Source organism: Heterocephalus glaber, unplaced genomic scaffold, assembly GCF_053883595.1.
Source record: "Heterocephalus glaber isolate CG9 unplaced genomic scaffold, H.glaber_assembly_v1.0 deba00001497, whole genome shotgun sequence".
Taxonomy (NCBI): domain Eukaryota; kingdom Metazoa; phylum Chordata; class Mammalia; order Rodentia; family Bathyergidae; genus Heterocephalus; species Heterocephalus glaber.
This window is the reverse complement of record NW_028258320.1, coordinates 763,341-786,881: the sequence shown is the minus strand read 5'-3', so window position 1 is coordinate 786,881 and position 23,541 is coordinate 763,341. Positions and strand designations below refer to the sequence as shown.

At 44.2% G+C, this 23,541-nt stretch overlaps 2 protein-coding genes across 5 annotated transcripts in view; one reads left to right on the top strand and one right to left on the bottom strand.

Moving 5' to 3' along the window:
• Stk38 (serine/threonine kinase 38) overlaps nt 1–8,712 on the top strand; it is a 43,175-nt gene extending 34,463 nt beyond the window's left edge. For both annotated transcript variants that reach the window (XM_021259915.2, XM_021259918.2), the window contains exons 10-14: nt 2,842–2,959; nt 4,709–4,832; nt 5,024–5,119; nt 6,194–6,288; nt 6,766–8,712. In XM_021259915.2, coding sequence (XP_021115574.1) covers nt 2,842–2,959; nt 4,709–4,832; nt 5,024–5,119; nt 6,194–6,288; nt 6,766–6,896 — 564 coding nt within the window. In that variant the 3' untranslated portion in view covers nt 6,897–8,712. The remainder of the gene's footprint in view (nt 1–2,841; nt 2,960–4,708; nt 4,833–5,023; nt 5,120–6,193; nt 6,289–6,765) is intronic.
• A 1,251-nt stretch (nt 8,713–9,963) lies between these two features.
• Kctd20 (potassium channel tetramerization domain containing 20) overlaps nt 9,964–23,541 on the bottom strand; it is a 31,510-nt gene continuing 17,932 nt past the window's right edge. For 2 of the 3 annotated variants that reach the window (XM_004846685.3, XM_004846686.3), the window contains exons 3-8: nt 21,185–21,455; nt 18,085–18,187; nt 17,641–17,761; nt 16,251–16,448; nt 14,558–14,668; nt 9,964–13,461 (exon numbers count right to left, since the gene is read on the bottom strand). In XM_004846685.3, the coding sequence (XP_004846742.1) occupies nt 13,169–13,461; nt 14,558–14,668; nt 16,251–16,448; nt 17,641–17,761; nt 18,085–18,187; nt 21,185–21,455 (1,097 nt within the window). In that variant the 3' untranslated portion in view covers nt 9,964–13,168. The remainder of the gene's footprint in view (nt 13,462–14,557; nt 14,669–16,250; nt 16,449–17,640; nt 17,762–18,084; nt 18,188–21,184; nt 21,456–23,541) is intronic. The other variant, XM_013072985.3, reaches the window with a different exon arrangement.

Here is a 23,541-nt window from a genome sequence, read left to right as displayed (position 1 = left end):
CCTATGGTTTTTTTCTTTATGATTAGAATAAAAATACTGCTGATTTGGGCGAGAGCCCAATCTGGTTCAGACTTTAAAGCTTAAAAGACACAGAAGAAATAAAATTTTAAAACCTATGAGTATTTGTATTATTCAGTATTTGTATTTTTAAAAGCAACATATGATTATGTAATAAAAAATGGATCTCTGTTTTCACTGTACATAAAAATCAATGCTGGATGAAAAATAAAACTTTAAGAAGAAAATACAAGGCAATATCTTTATGACCTCAGAGCAAAGTAAGATTTCTTGAATTAGATATAAGCAGTATAAATCATAAAGGAAATTTTCTACTTATTTTAGTACTTTAAAGGGGCAAAAAGTCTCTATATCAGGACATATACAAGTGAAAAGCCAAGACAGATGGTACAAAACCCCTGCAGTTCTACCCCTGGTCACACACTTGGGAGAACCCTGGATGCATGCTCAGGAGACGTGGAGAAGAATGTTTAGTACATTTTCTTGAATAGTAAAACTCTGAAAATAACCCAGCACCATCCACAGGAAAATGGTTACATTCTGGAATAGGATATCTGACAGCAGTAGAAATAATTGCATGATAGCTACAGGTAACAGTGTGGACCTTAGAAACAAGATTAAGAGGAAAAATCAATAGCAAAAGCCTGTATATTGAGTGATACTATTTTAGAAAGCTCAAAACCAAAACTAAATAAGATCTCATTTAGAGATGTGGCAAAATTAACTTCCTGTTGAAAAATGGGAATGATAAAAGTATGAACTCAGCATAGTGGTTAGGGTGAGGCATGGGTGGTATTGGGAGAAATACTGGTTTAATACTAATGATACTGGCATTTTGTTCTTTAGTTGAACTCATAGGTATTCATTTCATTCTATGCCTCATAATTTGATAATTATACATATATATGTGACAGATTTTTGGTATGTGACAAATGCAACTTCATTTCAGAAACCATAATAAAAATGAAATGCCTCAGACTGGAAGAAGATACTTGTAATATATAAAACTTATGGATGAATTCATAAAGAGTTCCTATGAATCAATAAAAAAGGGAACAGAACTTAAAAAAAAAAGTAAAAAAATCTGAAAAGAAATTCACAGGAAAAAAAAAAAAGACTAGGATGGTTAATTATCATATGAATATTTGTTCAGCCTTACTAGAAATAAGGGAAATGCGAATTCAAATCTTACTTCATTTTCATCAAGTTGATAAAAATTTAAAAATCTGACGAAGCCAAGTGTTGGTGAGAAAGCAGAACACTAGGAGCGTCTCTCCACTGGACTGGTTCCAGTAGGAATAACCACTGTGGAGGACACTTGGAAGATGGCTCATTGTCTAGATGCTTATACACCAAGACCAGCAGTCCTGCTACCGCTACGGTCTCCATATGCGCACCACACAGATTCCTGCACAGTGCTTAGGGATGTGTGTTCACATGACATCATAGTGAAGCTGTGGAAGCAACCCCAAGTTTTCGTTTGTAGAAGAATGGATAGAAAAAAATTGATTTAACAATTGTGAGTGAACAAGAGCCACATGAATAAATCTGAAAACCATAATGTTGAGTTAAAGAAAAAAACAAATTGTAACATTGAAACATGATGCAGTACAGTATGAAACCCTTTGTTAAATGTTTAAGTATACAAAAGTAATATATAGTTCATGAGCAGATTCACACAAGATCAGCACAGTAACTTCTGTGTAGTTTTTACTTTATAGGGAAGGAAGGAGGAATGTTTAAGGCAGAACTTTGTTTCTATAATTTCACTTTTAAAATTTATTTATTTATTTTTGGTACCAGAGATTGAACTCGGGACCTTGCACTTGTGAGGCAGGCGGTGGAACCACTGAGCTACATCCCTGGCCCTAATTTCACTTCTTTTAAAAAAGACAAATGATTAAGACAAATAAATATAGCAGATTGTTAACCTCTAATGTGGGATGGTATGTGTGTTGCATTGAAGGTTTTTTTTTTCCTGTATATAACATTTTGTAATAAATATTTTTAAGAATACAGCTGAAACTTTTGATTTTTAAAGGTTATAGACTATTTAAAGCATCTAGAATAGAGCCTCACACATGATAAATTCTCAAGTATTATGCACATTGGACTGTGTTCTCTCCTAGAATTTTGCAGTTCTAGTATATTAGAGTAGAATACTGAAATTTAGAAATTGATCCTCTAGTAACCATTTCCAGAAATGAGTAAGTTTGGTAAATAGACATGTACAAACATTTGACCCATAGGATGTAACTTTAGCTTTTAAGCCTTAGCTTTTTTTTTTTTAACTAGCTTTTAATAATAAACTTTCTCTATATAATTTTCTCAAGCCAAAGAATATGTATCTTGGAAAGGGGCATGATTTGGAGCAAGATATTTAATTTCCAAAATGAACTCTGCCACTTAACTAGTTGAGGCCTTGGGCAAAGCTATTTGAAATGTCAAAAAATTTTGTTTCTGCAACATTGTACTCAGAAGGTCCTCCTTGTAGAAGTTTTGTCAGGATTGAATAGGTTTATATACATGCAGAGTTCAGAGCCTTGTTCTTAATGGGTGCTCCGTAAATTATGGTGCTAGTTGTGATAAGATACCTTTGACCTAGTGAATTAAGAACTTTGGATATATTTAGGAAGGGTCTTTGAGCTCATTAACAAAGCTTTATTGTTCATTTTGATAAATGCTGTGGCAAGTCAGTCTTGCATTAAACCACTGGGCCATCCTGCTTATTTAGTTTGGGGTAGCTCCTGGTGGTGCTCGTAGACTAGAGCTCGGCACCACACTGCCTGGCCGGGCCTCCCTGATATGTGGTACGTGTTTCAGGCCTTCTCCACAGTAGGCACTCCTGACTACATTGCTCCCGAGGTGTTCATGCAGACCGGGTACAACAAGCTCTGTGATTGGTGGTCGCTTGGGGTGATCATGTATGAGATGCTCATCGGTAAGTTGCATGTTGCAGAGGACTCTCTGTGTCATCCAGGAACGCCTCCACATTAACATCAGGCTGTTTCGGCTGAGGGCGATCTAGGCGCTTTTCCCTACTTGTCTTTCCAAGTGAAGTTTTCGAGACAACTCTTGGCAGTCAAATGTATCCCACCATACCTGTATTCTCGTACTTCTGGGTGTCCCATGGTTCCTTTCTGATTGTTTATTATGTTGTTTTTCTATGCTCTTATCCTCTCCATGCAGTAGCTCTTTTAGTCACTAGCACTTACTAAACATCAATTGTCTAATGGGGTGATTGTAAACTATAGTGACTTAAAATTTTAAATTTTATTACATTGCCATTAATTCCTCTCAAAGTATTGCCCCCCTCACTTCAAACATTTCATCATTCTTGCCATTGTCTGAGGCAGTTCTGGAAGTTCTTTCATGAATGTCTTTGATCAAAAATATGGTGAATGCAGCTGTGCAGTACTGTCCAGCAGAAAGGCAGGCTCATACAAACCTTAGGGTATATCCTCATCCACCTTAGTCACTGGATCTGGCAACTTCTGGCTGTTCCCCAAAGTCAGAACAACTCTGAAAGGAAGAAATTTGGAATTGATCCAGAACATCAAGGCTGCCACTAAAGACTCATGGAAAAGGACTTCTACACCTGCTTCAGAAAGTGGCAAGAATTGTGGGATAAGTGTATTAGAAGTGAGGGGAGTGTTTTGAGAGAGATTAATGGCAGTCTGTCTGACTGTAAATTTATTTAAACACTGTATTTTTTTTTTTTTGGTACCGGGGATCAAACTTGGGTCCTTGCACTTGTGAGGCAGGTGGCGAAACCACTGAGCTAAACCCCCGGCCCTAAACACTGTATTTTTTGATCACACCTCATGTGCAGAAAGCTTGGGTATTGGCTCACTCACACTTTGCCTGTAATTTGCTGTCCCCTTCCTCTCTCAAAGCCTTCAAAACATGGGACCTCTCCCCACTTGAGGGACCTCCCAGCTATTTGAATGGTGTCTCTGTATTTAGGGGACACAGCTGTGGGGGTGGCCACGTGTCACTGAACACTAGGAGAATGAGCCTGCGGACACCTGGGTGTGGAGCCTTCAGCCACCCTTTCTTTGGGATCATTGGATGGAGGCCTGTGGAGGTAGATGTGCCCTGTGTGGCGGGCTGGGTGGGTAACGCCAAGTGTTTATCCTCTGCCTACTCTTCTCAAAAAGAGGCATGGATGGGGTGGGGATTTAGCTCAGTGGCACCGTACCTGCCTCACAAGCACAAGGTCCTGAGTTCAAATCCCCAGTACTAAAAGAAAAAATTAATAGAGGCATGGCAGTGTTCACTTTTGAAACCTCCCTATGCTTTATTCAGCTTGTTTGGCATGTTTGCCATATAGGGTTTTCCTAGAGTGGAGTCATTTTGTAATGGTTTTGTTTCATTCTTCCATTTCTTCTTTGGGCATGGGGATTCCCATACCCGAATCTCTACTTATGCCTTCTTTTCCCAGCTCCAGCTATTACTGTCTTCCTAGTGGCACCAGAGGAACAATTTCACTTTGGGTTTAGGAGTTCGGAGAAACATGAAAAATGGCTCAGATATTTTCTGGGATGAGTGGAAATTCTGTCTGTCATGTAGGAATGAACATACAGAGATATCGAGTAGTCATTGAAGTCATGAATAACTGTGTTAAGGACAATAACCTCGATTCAGAGTTCTGGGGTATGAAAACTCCGAAGTTCCTCTTTTATTACAGGCTACCCACCTTTCTGTTCTGAGACCCCTCAAGAGACATATAAGAAGGTGATGAACTGGAAAGAAACTTTGACTTTTCCTCCGGAAGTTCCCATCTCTGAGAAAGCCAAGGATCTAATTCTGAGGTATCAGAAACTGTCCCCCGACCTGCTGCTCTTGGTTTCTGACATGAATTCTTTTTAAAATTTTCATTATCTCCTGATTCTGTCTCCTGCTTCCTCTTATTCTTCTCTTAGAAAAAAAAGAGAAGAGATCATTCTTTTTTTTTTTTTCTTAAATTATTTGAGGTATGCTGAAAGGTATCTGTCTTTTCCAGATTCTGCTGTGAATGGGAACATAGAATTGGAGCCTCTGGAGTTGAGGAAATAAAAAATAATGCTTTTTTTGAAGGTGTTGACTGGGAACATATCAGGTATACAATATAAAAATACTCAGAATTATTTCAGAAAGTCTGTGCTTAGCTTCATGCTAATTTGGAGCCACCATCATTGGGTAGCTTAAAAAAAAAGGAAAAGAGCATAGAAATGTAGGGTCTTTTCTGTGTGTTCACTCATGATGAAGGCTGGGAGTCATGCTTCCTCCTAGCCATGGGCCACAGGATACATTGCATTCAGCAGTACTCACAAAGCGAAGTGACCCCTGGGTTCCACAGTGAATGGAGCATCTAGGAAGTGTGCTTGCTGTCTTTGCTCTTGCCTGACCTCTCTAGCTTTGAGAGCCTCCAGTGGGACTGTCCCTGCCCCCAAGGCAGAAGCTGTTACTGGGAGATGGTGAAGGGAGAAATGAGTGGAAGAAGGATGCAGAAGGAGGTAGAGAAGGAACATTGTTCTGGGGGGGGTGGTAGAGTGCAGCCAGTGGCCACGAGCGCCTGGGCCACTTGCTTTGATCCTAGAACCTCTTACTTAGCACTCATTGGTTGTCAAACACCAGTGAGGTAGTTGTCATTTCATTTTATTATGTGTTCCGATTTGCATCCTTGTGATTTTTACTTTTGCCACCTCTGTTTTTAGCCCTACTCTTTGATACCTCCAGTGGAAGAAGGGTAGAGCCTTACATGAGGAAACACTTAGAGATTCAGTTTCCCCTTTTAGTAGACAAGGCAGGTCATCAGGGGATTTTCTTTTTTCAATTTTTAGTTTTTATTGGTATATATTTGCAGTACATAATGATTACATTCCTCATAGGGATTGGTACATATACATAACACATCTTAATTTTTTTTCATCTCAAGGATTATCCTTTCTCATTATTCCTTTCTAGCCATAGATGATCAAGTTACTCACATATTTTCATCATAATTAATTTGTTGGGTATAGTCAGTTGGCTTGGTTGGTCAGCATTCACAAGCTTTTCAAGAGAAAATAAGTGCTGCCTGCCAGTGAATAATCTTCCCATGTCAGACCACAGCGTCTTGTTGGAGAAAGACGTGACTAGTGTGAGCCGTATGAGTACTAACCATAGTAATTTCTGGCATGTCTGTTGGCAGAGAAAGACCTGCTGTGATATCTATTGAAATCAAAAGCATTGATGATACTTCAAACTTCGATGAGTTCCCAGAATCTGATATTCTTAAGCCAACAGGTAATTCCACCAGCCTTGCCTCTGCTACCTTATAATCATGTCATTTCTCCACCCTCACCCCCAACTTTGGGATAAGGTTTGCAAATCAGGGTAGAGAACTGAAGAGGAACTCCAGTTCTCCAAGTTCTTTGTAAGTATTTTTCCAGTACTAATACTGGGTAGCAGTGAGATGTTTCAAACTGCCATGTTCAGACTGCTCAGCTGGGTAAGTCACAAAAACCTGTTCTTTTGTTCTTAAGTTTAAGGTTAGGTAAACTGAAATGACAGGAGTGGGAAAATAAAACTTTAAAAATATTTGTCCAGAAGTACAAAGTTCAAAGAACACAGGCAAGTGAATGTAGAAAATTCACACACACACTGAAATAAAATCCCCTTTTCCAAATAGAAACCGGTGCATTCTTCAGATCGTTGTCTTCGACACTGAATAGTCCATGGGGTAAGGCAGTGAATCAACTCTCACATCTATTTCTTTCCCAGTGGCCACAAGTAACCACCCTGAGACTGACTACAAGAACAAAGACTGGGTCTTCGTCAATTACACGTACAAGCGCTTCGAGGGCCTGACTGCAAGGGGGGCAATACCTTCCTACATGAAAGCAGCGAAATAGGACCCTTGTTGTGGAATCCTAAATGGACCGAGGTCTTTGTTTGGTTTTCTTCCGCACTCTTTTGAAAGAGCCTCCAAGAAACTCATGGCACTCATCGATATGTCAGAGTAATCTCCTGAAGTGTGATAGTGGATTTCCTCCATCACGTGTCTGAAAACTGCTAGAACAGTGACCACCATTTCTACTACATCAGCCATAAAAGCTGTCTTGCTTCTTTAGAAGCATCATGAGCCAATTTGCTAGGTGTTTTTTAAAAAGAATTTGAATTTTCCTAAGTTCATCAGAATGAAGGGGAAAAACAGCCATCATCCAATTAACTGAGCTCGTAATGTCTACTCACCGAGATCAGCCAATCCTGTGACACAGTCACATGCTACCTGCCAATCCTATCAAGTATTTCTTTTTTCTGTATAGCTAAAGGTTCCACAGTACTAAGGAAGAAAAGCAATAATGAAAGTCTCAGCAGCCAACATTCTGGTGAAGGGAATTATCAGCCATCCCCAGGGGCAGTGATGGTGGTTTTTCCCCATACCTCGTCTTGGGCAAGTGGCTTTTCACAGCCTCCATTCATGGTGCACTTTATTTATGATACTAAGGTACAGAACCTCAGCCTACTGCTCAGCTCGTCCCTCCCACCCACCTGAAAGACTCAGGCTGCTCTTCTGAGTGTCGATGGGGCACATCAGTTCTACAGGCCCCGGAAAGCCACTGGGCATTGACTGCCAAGGAGTCTGGATCATGTGCAAACCCTCACTTTCTCTTACGGCTGTATCAGAAAACCCCTAAGATAGCTGTTGCTGTGGAGCAGCAGTGCCTGCCTGTGCTGCCCACAGGAACTCAGCTGATTCCTGGGAACACACCAAGGGGAGCCCAGCCAGAAGCAGAGGTTTTGGACGCCTCTTGGCAGGATCCCCAGGCCGGCCTGGAATGGTGTGGGAAGAGCCCTGGCGGAGCCTGCACAGCCAGCGGACAAGTCCTGCACTCACTCCTTGATCTCTGGTCAGCTGTTTTATCACCTCTCAGTATTTCTCCTCTCCCAACTTTGAGTAGCCATTTTGCCTTGGAATCATGATTACGAATTTTTCCTTTGCATCTGCCTTCCTGGGTGAGCCCCTCCTCCACCTAAAGGGTTGCCTGAAGCTTGTGCTCACCAGGCCTCCACGATGGCGTTCTCATGAGACCCTCTGAATTTTAGCACAAGTGCCTTCTCTGTCACAGTTGCCACCACCTTTAGGGGATTTTTGCTGCGTCAGAAAAATGTGGAGGTTCCATATTAATGCATTATTTGTTTTTGGTTTTAAGTTTGAAAGCTCTTAAAGCATCATTTGCACCTGTGTGGGACTGCATGTTGCAGAGTATCATAGCCAGGCCACACGAGGAGACTGCTTGTGGTTAGTCTTGAGATTGTGATGGTCAGCTTTGGAGGGACAGGCAGCCCCAGCTTAACCATCAGAGAAACAGTATCAGTTACAGTTGAAGTGAAACTGCTTTGCGTTTTAGTGTCTTAGACAAAGAAAAAGAATGTTAGGGAAGTCTTGACTGGATGAAGGCAATGTGTTTGTCCCTTAATCTTTCATTCATAGCCCATTAGTGAAAGGGAAGTAAATGAGATTTTTGTGTAACTTCATAATCTTTGTATTACCAAATAGTTGGGGTACTGACCCCAGTGTGTTTTTGCAAGAGTGTGTGGTAAGCATGAGTAGAGAGAAGTAACAGGAGTAGTGGTAGTGACTGTTGGGGAGCGACAGGGGATCATTTAAGGGGAAAATACCCACATTTTAACTTGTAAACTTCTGAATAAACTGTGAAAACAGTAGTGGAAATCTATGATGTGTTTTAAAGCAAAGTACTGGTGGCTTCTTTTAACCTTTGTCCAAAAACATCAGAACATCGACGTTTGCAGGGTACTGCCCTGTCTCAGGGAAGCTGGGTCCAGCCTTCGCCCTCTGCACTTCTCTCCCCCTTTCTTTGCCTCCAAAGATCGTTTGACCTGACCTACCTGGATCCCTCCCCAGAACTCTAGACCCCTTGGCTAAGTGCCTACTGGAAAACTGTCTGGAAGGCCTTTGCCTCAAAGGCTACCCAGAGTTCATCTTTTCCCAAGGGCTTTCAGTTTAGCCCACCCAACTTCCAAGCCAGGAACTCAGCCTTCGTACATACAGGGACATTGATGACTTCAGGGCATGGCCGTCCATGCTGCCGGGGGCTCTGCATTAGTCCTTAGTCCACTGCAGGGTCTGCTCCTTCCCCCTTCAGGCATGTCCTCTGCTCCTGAGAAATTCTAAATTTCAAGTTGGCCCCACCTGCATAAAACCCTTTAGGGCCTCCAGTGGTTTAGAGTCCAAATATCTCTGAACTGGAGTCCTTCCTCACTGCCCGCCTGCACCATCCCATCCTCCCTAGGGACAAGTACTTAGCTGCCTCTGCTCAGGTACGTTGGCCACAACCACCTCCTCCGCTCACACAGGCCAGTGCTGGTTCACATGTGACTTCTGGAAGCCTTTTGCGAAGCCCTCTACCCAGCAGAAAGAAGCTCCTCCATTCTTTGGGGCTTCCAGAGTGACCTGGCCTATTTACATCTGTCTGCTCCACATGGAATATCAAAGCTCCTTGAAGGGAGCAACTGTCAGTATACAGCTGTGCCTGAGGATACTCAGCACAAGGTAGCCTCAATAGCCGTGTGTCTCCAGGGCACGTTCCTCACATGCTCCGCAAGCACTGAGCTGCGGTCCCATCACTTTTAGGAATTCTGAGACAAGGTCTTGATAAGTTACCTGGGGGGGGGGGGGCTTGAACGTGTGATCCTCTTGGCTCTTGAGTAACTGTGATTGTGCCCCGCCACACCTGGACCAGGTTCTAGAATGTAAACCATGCAGCAACCCAAGCGAAGGTAGCCCCTTAGGGCTCTGGGACCTGAGTTAGCAAACAGAGTGGCAGAAAGAGTGCAGGCTCAATGGGAGGCCTGAGGAGGAGGCTCTGCTGTCCACGGCTGCACCCTCTCAAGTCCCTGTTAGTGACATGCTTTGCAATTTTATATCCTGCTAAAAAAACCAAGACAAAACCCCCAGACACACAAATAATAATATTTTATTATAGAAAAAAGCATCCCAAATGTAGGATTTCGTAAACACTGGTAGGTGAACAAGTGCAACTTTAAACTCAAGGTAAAGAGGCGACACCTAACAAGCACTTTGCCTTTAGGAGATGTAGCTCTCCTTTAGCAAAGGTGATCCCACCATCCCAAACACGGCACACTCCATCCCCACCAAGGCATCAGTTTGCTGTCTGAGCTATGTCCACTTTAACAGGTTCCAAGCAATGGCAAGAAGTGGCATTAATGCTTACTAAAAACTCAGGATTTAAAAAAAAAGATTTCACATTACACTGGATGACAGAGTCTAAGTTAAAGCCTGTGCTCTGAGTTTTTATTTAAAGAGGGACCCTTTGAAACACTAACTGAAGAGACACCTGTCCTCACTGAGCTTATTCCACAGTACTTTCATAGACTTGTTTTTTTGGTACCAGGAATCAAACTCAGGACCTTGCGCTTGCCAGGCAGAATGCAGCACCACTAAGCTACAACCCCAGCCCTACAGACCTGTATACATTAGATAACATACTGTCTTCAAGATTCAGTTTAAAATAATTTTGGCCATCATATATTGTGCAGGAAATCCAGCTACTTACTTTCTTATCCTTCTTGCTGTCATTCCTTCAATACCTTTCTTTCACTTTGAAGAAACCATCAAATAATGTGACATTTTAACACTGTCTCCTTGTGCTCTCAATGGCTAATGTTTCCTAGCCAACTCTAAACCTCAAATTCTGGTTCATCTTGGCTTGCTGAGAAGCTCTAAGATACTCTGGGTGAAATAATTTCTTACAAAAATGTATGAACAGCTTGGCTTACTTATTTAGGCACTTAAAGAGACACCAAACCCAAGTTACCTTCTACCTATCTGGCCAGTAACTGACTGAAGGGGATGACTGTAGCCTAGGCCTCATTCCCACAGGAACTGAGGGGCCACCAAGTTAGAAAGACGTTAAGGTCTAGGTGGGGGGTGAGGTGGGGGGTACAGAAACTGCTCTATCAGAAGGAACCTATGGTCACTTTTTCGTTTAGTCACCACCACTTGATGACACTTGCAGACAAACCACATTTCCACGTCCTCAAACTACTGGTTGGGGCCAAAAGCAAGTTAACTTAGAATGTGGCTGTAGGGAAGATCGCTAAGCCTGAGAAAAATAATCAGTTACACAAAACAAAGCATCAAGTACACACCCTACTTTCCTAACTTTGTACCTAGCAGGAACTAATTAAAGTGTTAACTGTGGCATGTTTACACTAGTTACTCACATCGTCAACACAGAAATGGGGGGGGATTCAAATTTCCTCTGCAATGGCATGGAAGCCACTGAGAAGTGTGAAGGAAGCACCGGGGCAGGTAAGCTGCTAATGGGTATGGACGTGCTGCTGGCAAGGCCAAGGCTATGCCTGACCTAAATTGGAGCCACTTGGTTACAAATAACCCTCACCCCTATGCTGGCCACCGGCTCCACAAATAGACACCAATGGTGATCAAAACTAGGTGACAGATGGCTCAGTCTGACTGCTGTTTTCCCAGTAAGGAACAGAACATTGATTCCTTGTGATGCTGGCCACAAGCACCCAGAACACGCTCCTTAAGGACATTCTTAAGCCAGGGGGCCAGAGATGTAGCTCAGTGGTGCAACACCTGCCTCACAAGCGCAAGGTCCCAAGTTCAGTCTCCAGTACCAGAAAAAAAACCAAAAACCATTCTTAAGCCACTGGTGGTGGCACAAGCCTGTGATCCTAGCACTTGGGAGGTGGAGGCAGGAGAACAGCCACAAGTTTGGGGCCAAAAGGAAACATTTCTTATTCCTCAGGCTGGGAAAAAGGGGCTCTCAACACCCAACTTTATTTTTGGAAGAATCAAGTAGCTTGTCCTACAGCATCTTATGGGAAAGGAATTTAAGAAAACGCGTTGTGTTCTTAAAAGAACTGGAAGGAAACTATGTGCCTATTCAGTCTACGGTGTGGACGACTCTGACCAGAAGTGGGAGGTTAATTCCCACACACCTGCCTGGCTTTGGGACTAAATTTAGCTCTGCTGCTAACAACCACAGAGCTGTCAGAGGAAGGTAGGGTCCAGGAGGCTGATCTGGACTGTCACCAACCAAACAGTGTTAATAGAGCTGACAGCAACCAGATGACACCTGAACCTGACTTCCCTTCAACTTGCCCTTCCTTGGGGGACCACATCACCGTCATTTTCTTACCCAGTGTGAGAGTAGTTACTAGGGTATTTTAAAAATCAAAATTCAGATACCTCCAGAACTCCATGGTATGAGAACCTGTGTAGAGAAATCCTGCCCTGGGAGTCTGCTGGTGACGCTTCCCAGCCAGTTTCACTCCAAACGCTTTCTCCAAGGTGCCCTTAGCAATCTAAGGGGATGGCACTGGTGAGGAATTGCTCCCCTCCCTGTGAGCCTTTCACCTGAATCTCCAGTCTCCCAGCCCCACCACAGCAAAGTGCTGGCCCAGGGTCCTGGCCAGGAGAACCCACTGGCCTGATGTGGAGAGGCCCCGGAGTTGTCTCCCAGTCAGTCGGCAATTTGAGTTCCTACATCATTATGTCATTCTTCCGCTGAAGAACTTGTCTTGTGTGGTTTTGAATTGTTCACTGCATTAATGAGGAAGCTGAATTTCAGCTCTTAGGAATTTCCTTTTGAGATTTCGAGTGAGCCTGTCCTTTCTCGATGCAGTCTGGGTGCAGAGGCCCTAGGAATGGGACTTCATTAACTTCTCATGAGCATCTCAGTGCCAGCTTTCAGAAGACAGAGATGTCTCTTTTTACCTTTGGTCCCTTTGCTGCTTACTACGCATTTGCCTGATATAAGACAAAACCAACAAAAGCAGAGTGGAAAGGATGAGGACTGCTTTGCTGAGGCAATAGGAGCCTTGGCTTCCTTTCCTGCTTGCATTTGTAGCTATGCAGACTCAGTGAACAGTACCAGACCCCAATTTTTCCAGTTACCAGGGCCGCTGGAAAGCTGGGAGCCTGATTACCAGAGCGCGTCTTCATCCCCTGCCAGAGACTCAGACTTATGGAACAGGACACATGTTAATTACAGGAAAGCCAAAGGTAGGGGAGGTGCGTGTCAGGGTGACACAGCCATGGGGAGGATGGGAGCCTGGCCATGGGCGTCCCACATGGAAGAGCCCTGGAGAGGGGCTGACCCATACACCCCTAATCCTGGAAGTCATGAGAAACCATCTGAACAAGGGGGGCATTGAGCCGGTCGAGTTCGTCCACTTGTGGCGGGTGGTGCATGAGCATCTCCGGGTCCTCCAAGATGTCCTCGCCGGCACCTACCAGGTTGGTGAGGGACTTGCTTCGAACACACTGGAAATCCACGTGGCGACTCTTCCCTTCTTCCTTTTCCCATGACATCTGGATAAAGGGACGCTGCACGTAATTATAGATAACTTCAGACCGACCGCCAGGTCTTCTCTTTATTTTTTCTTTACAGGTAGGGTAACCTGAAACAGAAAAAGGCCATTTTCATGATACTGCCAAATTGTGCTCATTCTGCATCCATATTTTCTCCTTCCTTTCAAATCCAAAGACAGGAAAAAGGTGGGAAGTGAGCGGTCCTTGCCCAGTGCCCTCCTGGCTCTCAGATTAGTAGGGCTCATTCCTAGAGGGGACTAATCTTGAGAGGAAACATGAAGTCTATCTCTTCTGATGGAGGGGAGGGAAGCCGCTTATTAATTTCAAGAGACTTTAGTTGCTGGCAACAATACTACAGAACAAAATCCCGCCAGTGCACGGCTACTCTGTCCTCTTCAAGCTGCACACTGTGTGGAAGATGGTTATGGAAACGTGGGATGTTTGGCCTAAAGGGAAAACAAGGATGCTGCCTAAAACACCAAAGAGCGTGCCACATGAAAATGGAGAAACCGTCCAGGACAGTCTGCTGGCTGCTCCTTGGCTCTCCTAAGGGACAAGGGAAAGACAGCGGAAGGTGGGTCAATAGACAAACCTCAACCACTTCTTCCAAACTAAAATTCCTAAGTCAGACACCAGGAAGGCTTGGTGGGTCTTGTGGGCAAAAGTGAGGCAGTGGAACAGCAAAGCCCAAAAGTCCCAGGTCTGCAGAGGGCGGACCAGGATGGCTCTGGCACCTCCAAGAATCAGTCTCTAAGCCCCTTCCCTGGCGAATGGAGGTGGGGAGTCACTGTCACTTTATCCACAGTCCCCAGAGGCAGAGGACAGTCTTAAGTTTCGGTCCTTAAGCTGTATTTTTCAGAAACACCCTCACCAAGACCACTGCTGCCCAAACCAGGCTCCCAAGGGTGAACCACGAGACCTGCTGTATTCGCCCTCACTGCTCTTGTCCTGAGGAGTAAACTCAAGCCTAAAAGCATTTCCTACTGGAGCAAAAGGGAAGGACATGTGAGGAAAAATAAAACAAAAAAAGTAGGAATCCTTCACACGAGAAGTATAGTCTTCATTCATGCCTATTCTCCAGGCCACCTGGAAGCTCGATTTTTGAAGTCATGAGCTATGGCCATGGATAAAATCTACTTCCTAAGTGTGCAATCTGAATACTGACTGGGATGATTTTTTTTTTACCTTCAATCCCAATGCGAATGTTTTTCAGGCCCCGTTCCTTTAACACTGTTTTAGCAACATCTCGATTCTCAATATATTTGAAGAATCTGTAGAGCTTGGAGCTATAAAGAACTAAAACAAAACAAAACAAAACCCTGGGGTTAGTCATGGAGACCTCTGAAGAGGAAGGACACAAGCTAAGAGAAACTCTGACAAGTGCACTTGACCACTGCTGCTGAGAGAATCCAGATGGGTCAAAGATTAAATGTTAAATAATATAACAACCATAAAGAAATTTTTATATTCTCATCTTAGGTAAGGTCTGAGTATGACACAAAACCCAGAAGCCATAGAAGAAAAAAATACAGCATCTGCACATAGCCAGGACCACCATTAACAAAGCTAAAAAGACAATCAAATCAGGTAAGTATTTCCTGCTCCTGTTACAACAGAGCTGACTTCCACATATAGTGTTCACAAACTACTGAAAGATCAACAACCTAATTGTGTAATAGTCCAAAGGCACAAGCACAGTTAACAGAAAAGGAAACTAGATAGAATGGCTCTTAAAAAGATGTTAAAAAGCCTTACTCATGAAATAAGTGCAAATTAAAACTACACAGGGCCGGGGATTTAGCTCAGTGGCACCACGCCTGCCTCTTAAGCACAAGGTTGTGAGTTCGATCCCTGGTAACAATAAATAAATAAATAAATAAACCTACACAGATCATGAGATGCTATTTTTTAAACTATTAAGAGTGGCAAAGGGCCAGGGATTTAGCTAAGTGGTTCTCCCACCTGCCTTGCATGCGCAAGGACCCGAGTTTGATCCCTGGTACCAAAAAAAAAAAAGAGTGGCAAAGATAAATTTTCCAAACCGGTGAGAGTGTGGGAAACAAACCTATTATATATTGTTCTGAGTGCAAATTGTAACAACCTTTATGGAGGATAATTTGGTGATGGCTATCAAAGTTATAAAAGCAAAAAGCTTTGACCTTCCATTTCTAGGAACAGTGATATATATATGTGAAAAGACTCCCTAAAGAGATATTCACTGTGCACTATTCACAATTCATAGCCTAACTGTCCGACAGGGCTGGTTAAGTCAATTAGGGCACATTCATGCAATCGGTGTGGCCATAAGACAGAGTGACACACGGTACAGGACAGTCTGAGTAATAGGGATCATTTGGGAAAAGGGAAAAACAAGTGTGTAACAGTTCAGGTGTATGGAATGTACTTGGAAGGCTACCAAGAAATTGAGGAAGAAAACTGGGCAGATGAGGCAGGGCTGTTAAAGGATTTGTTTTATTTATTTATATATATATTTGGTACCGGGGATCAAACTTGGGTCCTTGGGCTTGCGCAGCAGGTGGCGAATCCACTGAGCTAAATCCCCGGCCCTAAAGGATTTGTTTTCAATGCAAATCCTTTTATAAAGACTTTCTAAGTTTTGAATTGAGACCAGTGTGAGAGGATTAAACATGCAGTGACAGGAGAGAAAGTGGCAGCACCATTGGTGTTGGGCTCAGTGTCGGGCAGGTGCGGGCCTGGGACAGGAGGGAGAGGCGTTACTGCAGGCACCATGTCCCCAGCACAGCACAGGGCCCGGCCTCATCGCCGCCTCCAGGGACAATCACACTGGCTAGGGGCTGGTGGCTACTCCGGGCAGCATCTTCCTTGTGGAGAACATCTACCCTGCAGGGGCTCCTACTTTGGGAATATTCTTCTCCCATGGGTGGGGGATGGTCTTCATCCCAGTCCACAGAATCCTCGTCCGTCAGTACGACGATGTGGCACTCTCGCTCCCCTTTCTTGGCACAGCCCACCATGATGGGCAGGATCAGCTCTTCGAGGTAGTGATCAAACTGCTTGTGAGCACCATCGTTAGACAGTTCGTGCAGTAAAGCACCTGGAGAGAGGAAAAGCAGCTGAGCACACTTCCCGTGGAAGCGCACCTATTCCTGGAGTGAAAAGTTGACAAGTTACAGCCATTATTGAAGTAGAAGTGTTTCCTGCTCTAAGGTGACTGTCAGATGTTTCATGTTCTGCAATGTTTCAACTCATCAGGTTTCCTAATCCCTGGGCATTCTGAGGAACCGAGATACAGTGGTGTATAGTCAGTCAGTGCCAAGCCATGAACACTGATTGTGCAAGGGACAGAACCATCATCTGGAGAGACTCTGTAGCACCTCTTCTTGTGCAGAGGCTAGGGATCCCGACATGGGTGGAGCATCACACAGTAGAGAGAGCCTGGTGTCTGGCAACATCAAGGGACTAACCTATGCGTGTAGCAAACCCAGGACAAACCGTAAGTCTACAGGCCTTCACACAAACTGCAGGGAAATGCATTAAGAACTTCAAAGAATTTTTTTTTCCTTTCTTTCTGTACTGGGGGCCAAACCCAGAGGTACTCCACTGAGGCTGCATCCCCAGCCCTTTCTATTTCTAGGACAGGATCTTGCTAAGTTGCCCAGGGTGCCCTCAAACTTGCAATTCTCCTGCCTTAGTTTCCCAAGTAAAGCCTTATACCACCAGCCCTGGCTCTGAGAATAACTCTTTAAATAATTCAGGAACCCTAGGTAACGATAAGAGCATGGAGTCTACAGTCAGACAATATGAATTCTAATCCTCAATTTAATGATTAAGAGCTTTGAACAAGTGAATGTCTCAGACCCCTCGTTTGTTAAATGAAGTTAGCACCATCTTTCAGGGTTAGCTGTTAAGCAAGTCAGCATCTGTCAAGTACTAGGCAAACACTAGCTTAACAATAATGATTAAAATCATGGTAAGATGAATCCAGCCAACATGCTGTTTGACTTTATTAGTGAGGCCTTCTGCATGTTGGTCCCACCTACAAGTCAAGTGTTAGCTGGGTGACTGGCTTGCCAAGCTCGATTTCAAACCCACTGCCGGGTTTCCTTTGTTTACTCCACTTGGAAGCAGGAGAGGGAACACGTTTGCTGGTAGGACATCCCTGTTCTGTAGATGATCTCAACCTATACTTGAAACTCCTTCTGTTCAGTAATAAAACACAGCATTCACTTCTAAGCCATCTGAAAGTTCGGCGGCTCAGGTGCAGCGGGCAGCTGCTCTGTACTCACTCAGATCTTGACATCGGATAGTGTTGAAGTCAAAATTAATGCAGAGATAATCACATGTGTCTCTAAGGTCTGGGATAGAGATGCCATCTGGACAATTGATGATACCAGTTTTGTAATAATCCTATAAACAGATTGGAAGGAAGAAATGTAGGTGAAGAGCAAGATGGAAAAGTGCTTCTTTAGCCCTGCTCATTCCTGGTTCTGTAGAAGTGATGGGTTCCTAGAATTATCACCAACTTGATGTTCATTAGGGCAAGGTAGCTCCTGGTAATCAGAACTTGACAATAACTGAGCTCACACAGCAGGAAGGACTTAAAAGTTACACAAGAATAAAAAATAAAGAAGGCAAGGCAACAATTGGACACGGAGAACTGGGAGCCAGTTACATGGTTGTTGGAATGTTTAAGGAAGAAGATATAAAGATAAATAAATGCCATTACACACCAGCACTGTGCGAAATACAGTTGCGCTGATTCCTTCGGCAATCTCATACTCTCCCTTCTCATTGGGCCGCGTGAAGTTGTACTCTCTTCCTGGTCCAAACATCCTGCAAGACACCCAGGCAACAGCGTTAGCTTGGCCAGCAGGTCTTCACCGATGAGGCTTTCCTCTCCTCAGCTCATCAGGAAGACTCCACCCTGCTCTCTCACGGTATAAGTTAAGAATCGTACTGCGTCTCAGCACCTACGAGACGAACTCAAGTCTTAGGAAACTCTTTAGACAGGAGAAGGAGGCAGCAGGTGCTCTAAGCATGTGCATGAAAAGGAATGACACAGCCAAGTCCTGCAGGTTCATCTCTACTGAGGTCGGCAGCAAATTAGCAACTGCAGAGTGGCCTTTGGAAAACCTTGGGATGTATGATGAGGGCCCTCATTTGTCCTCCACGGCCCAAGAACTCACACCACACACAGCTCAGGAAGACAGCTTCTCCGCTGCTGAATTATTTCCTTTTTCCCTCCTCTACCAACACTTCCTTGTCCCGTGCATCACTCCTTACTGCTTCTGAGCTTTGTCTCAGCGTTACTCTGATAGACCACTCTGTATCAGTAGGTGCAGCTATGCTGCCACTTTCTGTTCCCGGTACATTTCAGCAGTGCAGCTCTGGAAAGTGCCCATCTGCAATCCATGGAGTTATTCTAACGATGAGATTTTTAGATCATGTAGAAAGGGGGGCAGGGATTAGGGTTCTAGCCGGGGGTGGTTGGCATGCACTCAGAAGTTATGAGGGCAGTGACACAGGCATGCTTTTCTTATTCACCTTTTCCCCCTTCCCCCTTCTCCCAGGTCCCCTCCAATCTCTGATGATTCCATGATTTCCACTCCTGCCACATCTGAGTATGAGATGTGGGATGGGAAGACAGCACAAGGCCTGGGTGGAAAGTCTCCACCTTCAGCCAGCCTGACTTGATTTCCCAATGGGGACCCACTGCCATTCCCTTCCTTAGCCTGCTGGGAAGCACTGCTTTCCACTGTTACTCTCTATCCTGATTTGGCTGCTTTTCAAAGGTCTGAAAATGATTTCATATCACGTTTTCCTAACTGCTGCACAATGTACAAGAAAGCTACCCTCCAAAGAACACTGACACCGTTCTGGACACGCCAGGTGAGGCTAGCTGAGAGAGCTCGGAATCAAAACAGTCTGCAACTGCCAGGGATTTAGCTCAGTGGCTCTGCTGCCTGCCTCGCAAGCGGAAGGACCCGAGTTCAATCCCCGGTATCAAAAAAACCCCACAAAAAACCAAACAGTGCACAATATGCTGTGAGTACAACTCTTCCTATCTGCCATCGGCAGGACTTCAGCTCAGGCTTGTCTAGTCCTAGTGGCATGGATGTGCTCTATCCATTCTCCTCTCAGCTCACTGCCCTGTGACTGGTGTCCCCATCTGGAAGCCCCCTGCCTAGGAGCAGGGATGCATCCAATGGATGGAACCAACCTAAGGGAACTCACAGAATTCCTGACTGTGGCCTCCTCAGCTGAACGAACCAGCTAATGACCCCAGACTCTCCTCTTCACGGGAAAACCCACCCATTCCTAGATTCAAAGAGCCAGGAATTTTTTTACTCAGAAAACACTTGGCTATCTTCCCTTGACTGCTACTTGCAGAGGCAGCAACCCCAAAGAGCCAGCCTGAAGGACTGAAGGACACTTTTCAGGGGAGGGCACAACAGTGGTAACACCAAAACTGAGACCAGGGAGACAAGCCTGGCAAAATATACAGCTAAGTGAGAAAATGTTCTAATATTCTACTTTCATCTTAATTCAAATGTCTGAGAAATAGACAGTTTTGGTTCTAGCTTAAGTGGTCCATTTTGAATTTATATGCTCCCATCTACGGATTTTCCTAGCTGGATTCCATTCAGTTTAGATTCAGCAAATGAGTATGATTCATTCTAATTTCTAGTTTGTTCAGGTTAGTTCAAAGTCCTGAGTGAGATTAGATCTTTACAGAAAATAAAACCTACTTCCAAGTAGGTGAGAAGCCCCTACAGTCAAATGTACCTATATACTACTGTTGTCATTATTATTTTTGCTTATCCAAATTTGTTCTTGTCATGTTAATGGATGGCCGGCCAGACAGAGGCTCTCCTGCCGCCCAGGCCAAGCTCAGGAGTACCTGCTGGCCAGCATCCCTCCCCACCCCCACCCTGCATGACAAGCTGTCTCCATTCCCTAAACTCCACACTGCAGAGCGGGGGCAGGAGAGGGTGACAGGAAGTCTTCACCATCTACAGAAGAGTCTTGAAGAAGCAGAACAAGGAGTGGAGCACAAAGAATCAAGAGAACTATTATGAAAGAATAAAACAGCTAGGTATAAAGACTCCACTTCAAAAGACTTGAATAGTTAAGAGGGGAGTCAATAGAACATACAGCACAGCCTCTACTGCCATGCATAAATGTGGCAGTAGTTGGCATGTAAATGTTTTTCAGCAAAATAGCTCCATTCTTGTATCGTGTGGAATATTTAATACTGTTTTTTCTTAAAAGAAAAGAAAAACACAACTTAGGTTTCCAATTATCCAAGGAACTTTGACCTGTGCAAGTTGGAAAACGTCAGTGAGCTTAGCGGAGTAGAGAATGAGATTTGCCAAGGTATGTTCCATGGTCCTGACTAATTTTATCCCTCTTGTGGAGGCTCCTTACACTGCCTGTTTTTAGGTCTTGCTTTGTGTGGTGCTGTGGATGGAACCCAGGCCCTGCACGTGCCAGGCAAGTGCTCTACCTCTGAGCCACAGCCCAGCCCCTGGCCTGGCTCTGTGCAAGAAACACACCAGCACCTCCAAATCATCACCATGTACAAGGCTTTACTAGCTTGCTGTCCCCTTTGCACATAACGATAAAGGCAGAGGGCCAGGAATGTAGCTCAGTGGTTCTACCGCCTACCTTGCAAGCGCAAGGTCCCGAGTTTGATACCCGGAACCAAAAAAACCAAAAAACACAACAACAACAATAACGATAAAGGCAGAAAAATGCAATGCAAGATAAATAGCAATGTATTTCTACTTATAGAGAACAGGGTGGGTTTGGAAGGAAATTACCAATCACCTTCCCAACATGGTGTCCGGATGAGCGGTGAAGATCTGTGGATTCACAATGAACCGTGCGCCATCCACAAGAAGTGTCACTTTCTCTGGTGCTTGGGAATGAGCGTTACTACCAAAGCCCACACTATTTCCAAATCTTTCTGGGGCAAGAAAGGGTTCGTGGTTCCGTTTACCCCCACTTTGGAAGCAAGAGCCTTTGATGTCCTCGGGAAGTGGCATCATGTGAGAAAACTGAAGATTTGCTGGCGGAGAGGCATAGTCAAGCGAAAGATCTGAAAGATCATACAAACAAACCAAGTCACTTGAGAGAAAAGCCTGGGGACAAAAATAAACCCTGTCCTTCTTAGAACAACTCAAGGAACAAAAATAAAAACAAAAAACCCACCGAATTTCTAACATGTTCACAGGCAAAACAAAAAACAAGCAAAACTTCTTCCCTAGAGCAAGTTAAAAAACAAAACTAAAGTTGAGACTCAAACTGGGTCACCTGAACTGCCCCATGTATGTGTGGGGATCAACAGGGGATGAAGGCAGAAATGCCCACACGTTTAAATGACTTTTTTTATTTTTTTAAAACAGGGTCTCGCTATGTAGTTCAGGCTGGCCTCGAACTCACAGTGGTCCTTCTGCCTCAGCCTCCCGAGTGCTGGGATCACAGGTGTGTGCCACCACACTCGGCTAAAATGATTTTTAAAAAGTAAACTGCTCGGATGGCTTAAAAAAATCTAAACCCTAGAGGATTTATGTGAAGACCCAGGGATCCTCTGCACCGCCCCCGCTAAATCTCAAATCTCAAGGTTGGTCCAGAGCCAGTTACTTTTACTTGTTTTATTTCTATTTCTAAAACATAATCTTCTATTTTCTGTGTTTTATATTAGGAACCCACGATTGCTGTGTGCTAAAACTATTAAATTTCACACACTTCAGAATTGTTTAGGGTTTACTCCCCAGAAAGGACACGAGCCTCTGATGTAATGCACCACGTTTCCCAGAGATTCCCAGGCTCGGGAGGCTCCTGACATCATCTCGGCAGCTCTCGCTCTCGGTACCAAAGCTCCAGGGCAGCGCTTTCGCATTCACTCAAGGAACCTCATTTTTTGTCCTAGTATCACCGAAAAGCCATTTTCTTTAAATTATTTTTCTAAACCTGCTCTTATCTGTGAAATGAGGGTAATGATGTTCACTCTGCCTATCTCACAGGGTTGTTCTGATCATCAACTGAAACAAAGTATGAAATCGTACTTAAAACTGCAGTCAGCACGTGATACCACACACGCCTGAAACCAAGCATGTGAAACCTGGAGGGAGGACAGTCAGAAGCCTAAAAACACTACCAGACGATTACTGTAAAACTAGTGTATTTTATTTTGGTGTCAAGAAAGTATTTTTTAAGGAAAAATTTCAAACATACCGAAGCAAAGACTTAATAAATTTACCCCATCACTTATGTTTGACAAGCTTAGTGAACATTTTCCTACCTTTTAAAAAAAATTTTTTGAAAGAAAGAAAAGGTTACATAGGGCTGGGGATTTAGCTCAGTGGTTTCAGCGCCTGCTGCGCAAGCACAAGGACCCGAGTTCGATCCCCGGTACCAAAAAAAAAAAAGAAAAGGTTACATAGTACAACTGAATGTCTCACTTTCACCCCTCACCCCTCATATATTTTTTTAACTTTTTTTGCCGTACTGGGGATAGAGCTCAGGACCTTGCACTTGCCAGGCAGACGCGGTCCCTCATTTATTTTCAGTGTATACGATTATCCACCAACAAGACTACTGCCCACGACTTCTGGGAAATTAGTTGACTTCCTGCGCTGATGACAGAGTAGTTAATAAAAGGAAGCAAACACCTAGGCCAGAAGCCTATTTTGTGTTCACAACCTATAGGGTCCAGGAAGTGTTCCGCAGGGCGCGTGTCACACACCAAGGCTGAGGGCCCCACAACACACCGGCTGCCACCTGCAGCATCCAACACCTTGCTCGCCATCAGGTGTTCACATTTTGAGTGCTGTTCTGAAAAGTGAAACAGGTACCCGAAGTACTAACTCCACTCTTTAGAATGCTTGATCTCCCCTCAACAGTAAAGTCATTCATTTGGTTTGATGCCTGAACGCAAGGAGGAAGCACCACTTGCACCCTGCTTACATGGGGGGACAGCAAAAGAAACCCACTTCTCCCTCATGCTTCCCCCCAGCTGATACACACAACATGGCCTGGTCAGAAAGACAGCGTCGGATCCCAGACGCCCGCCTCCCAGCAGTGTCAACCGAGAAAGTCACCCAAACCTCAGTTTCCTCATCTGTGAAACAAGAACAGTAGTTGTGAAGTTTAATCTACACGGGAATGGCCAACTTTCTGCA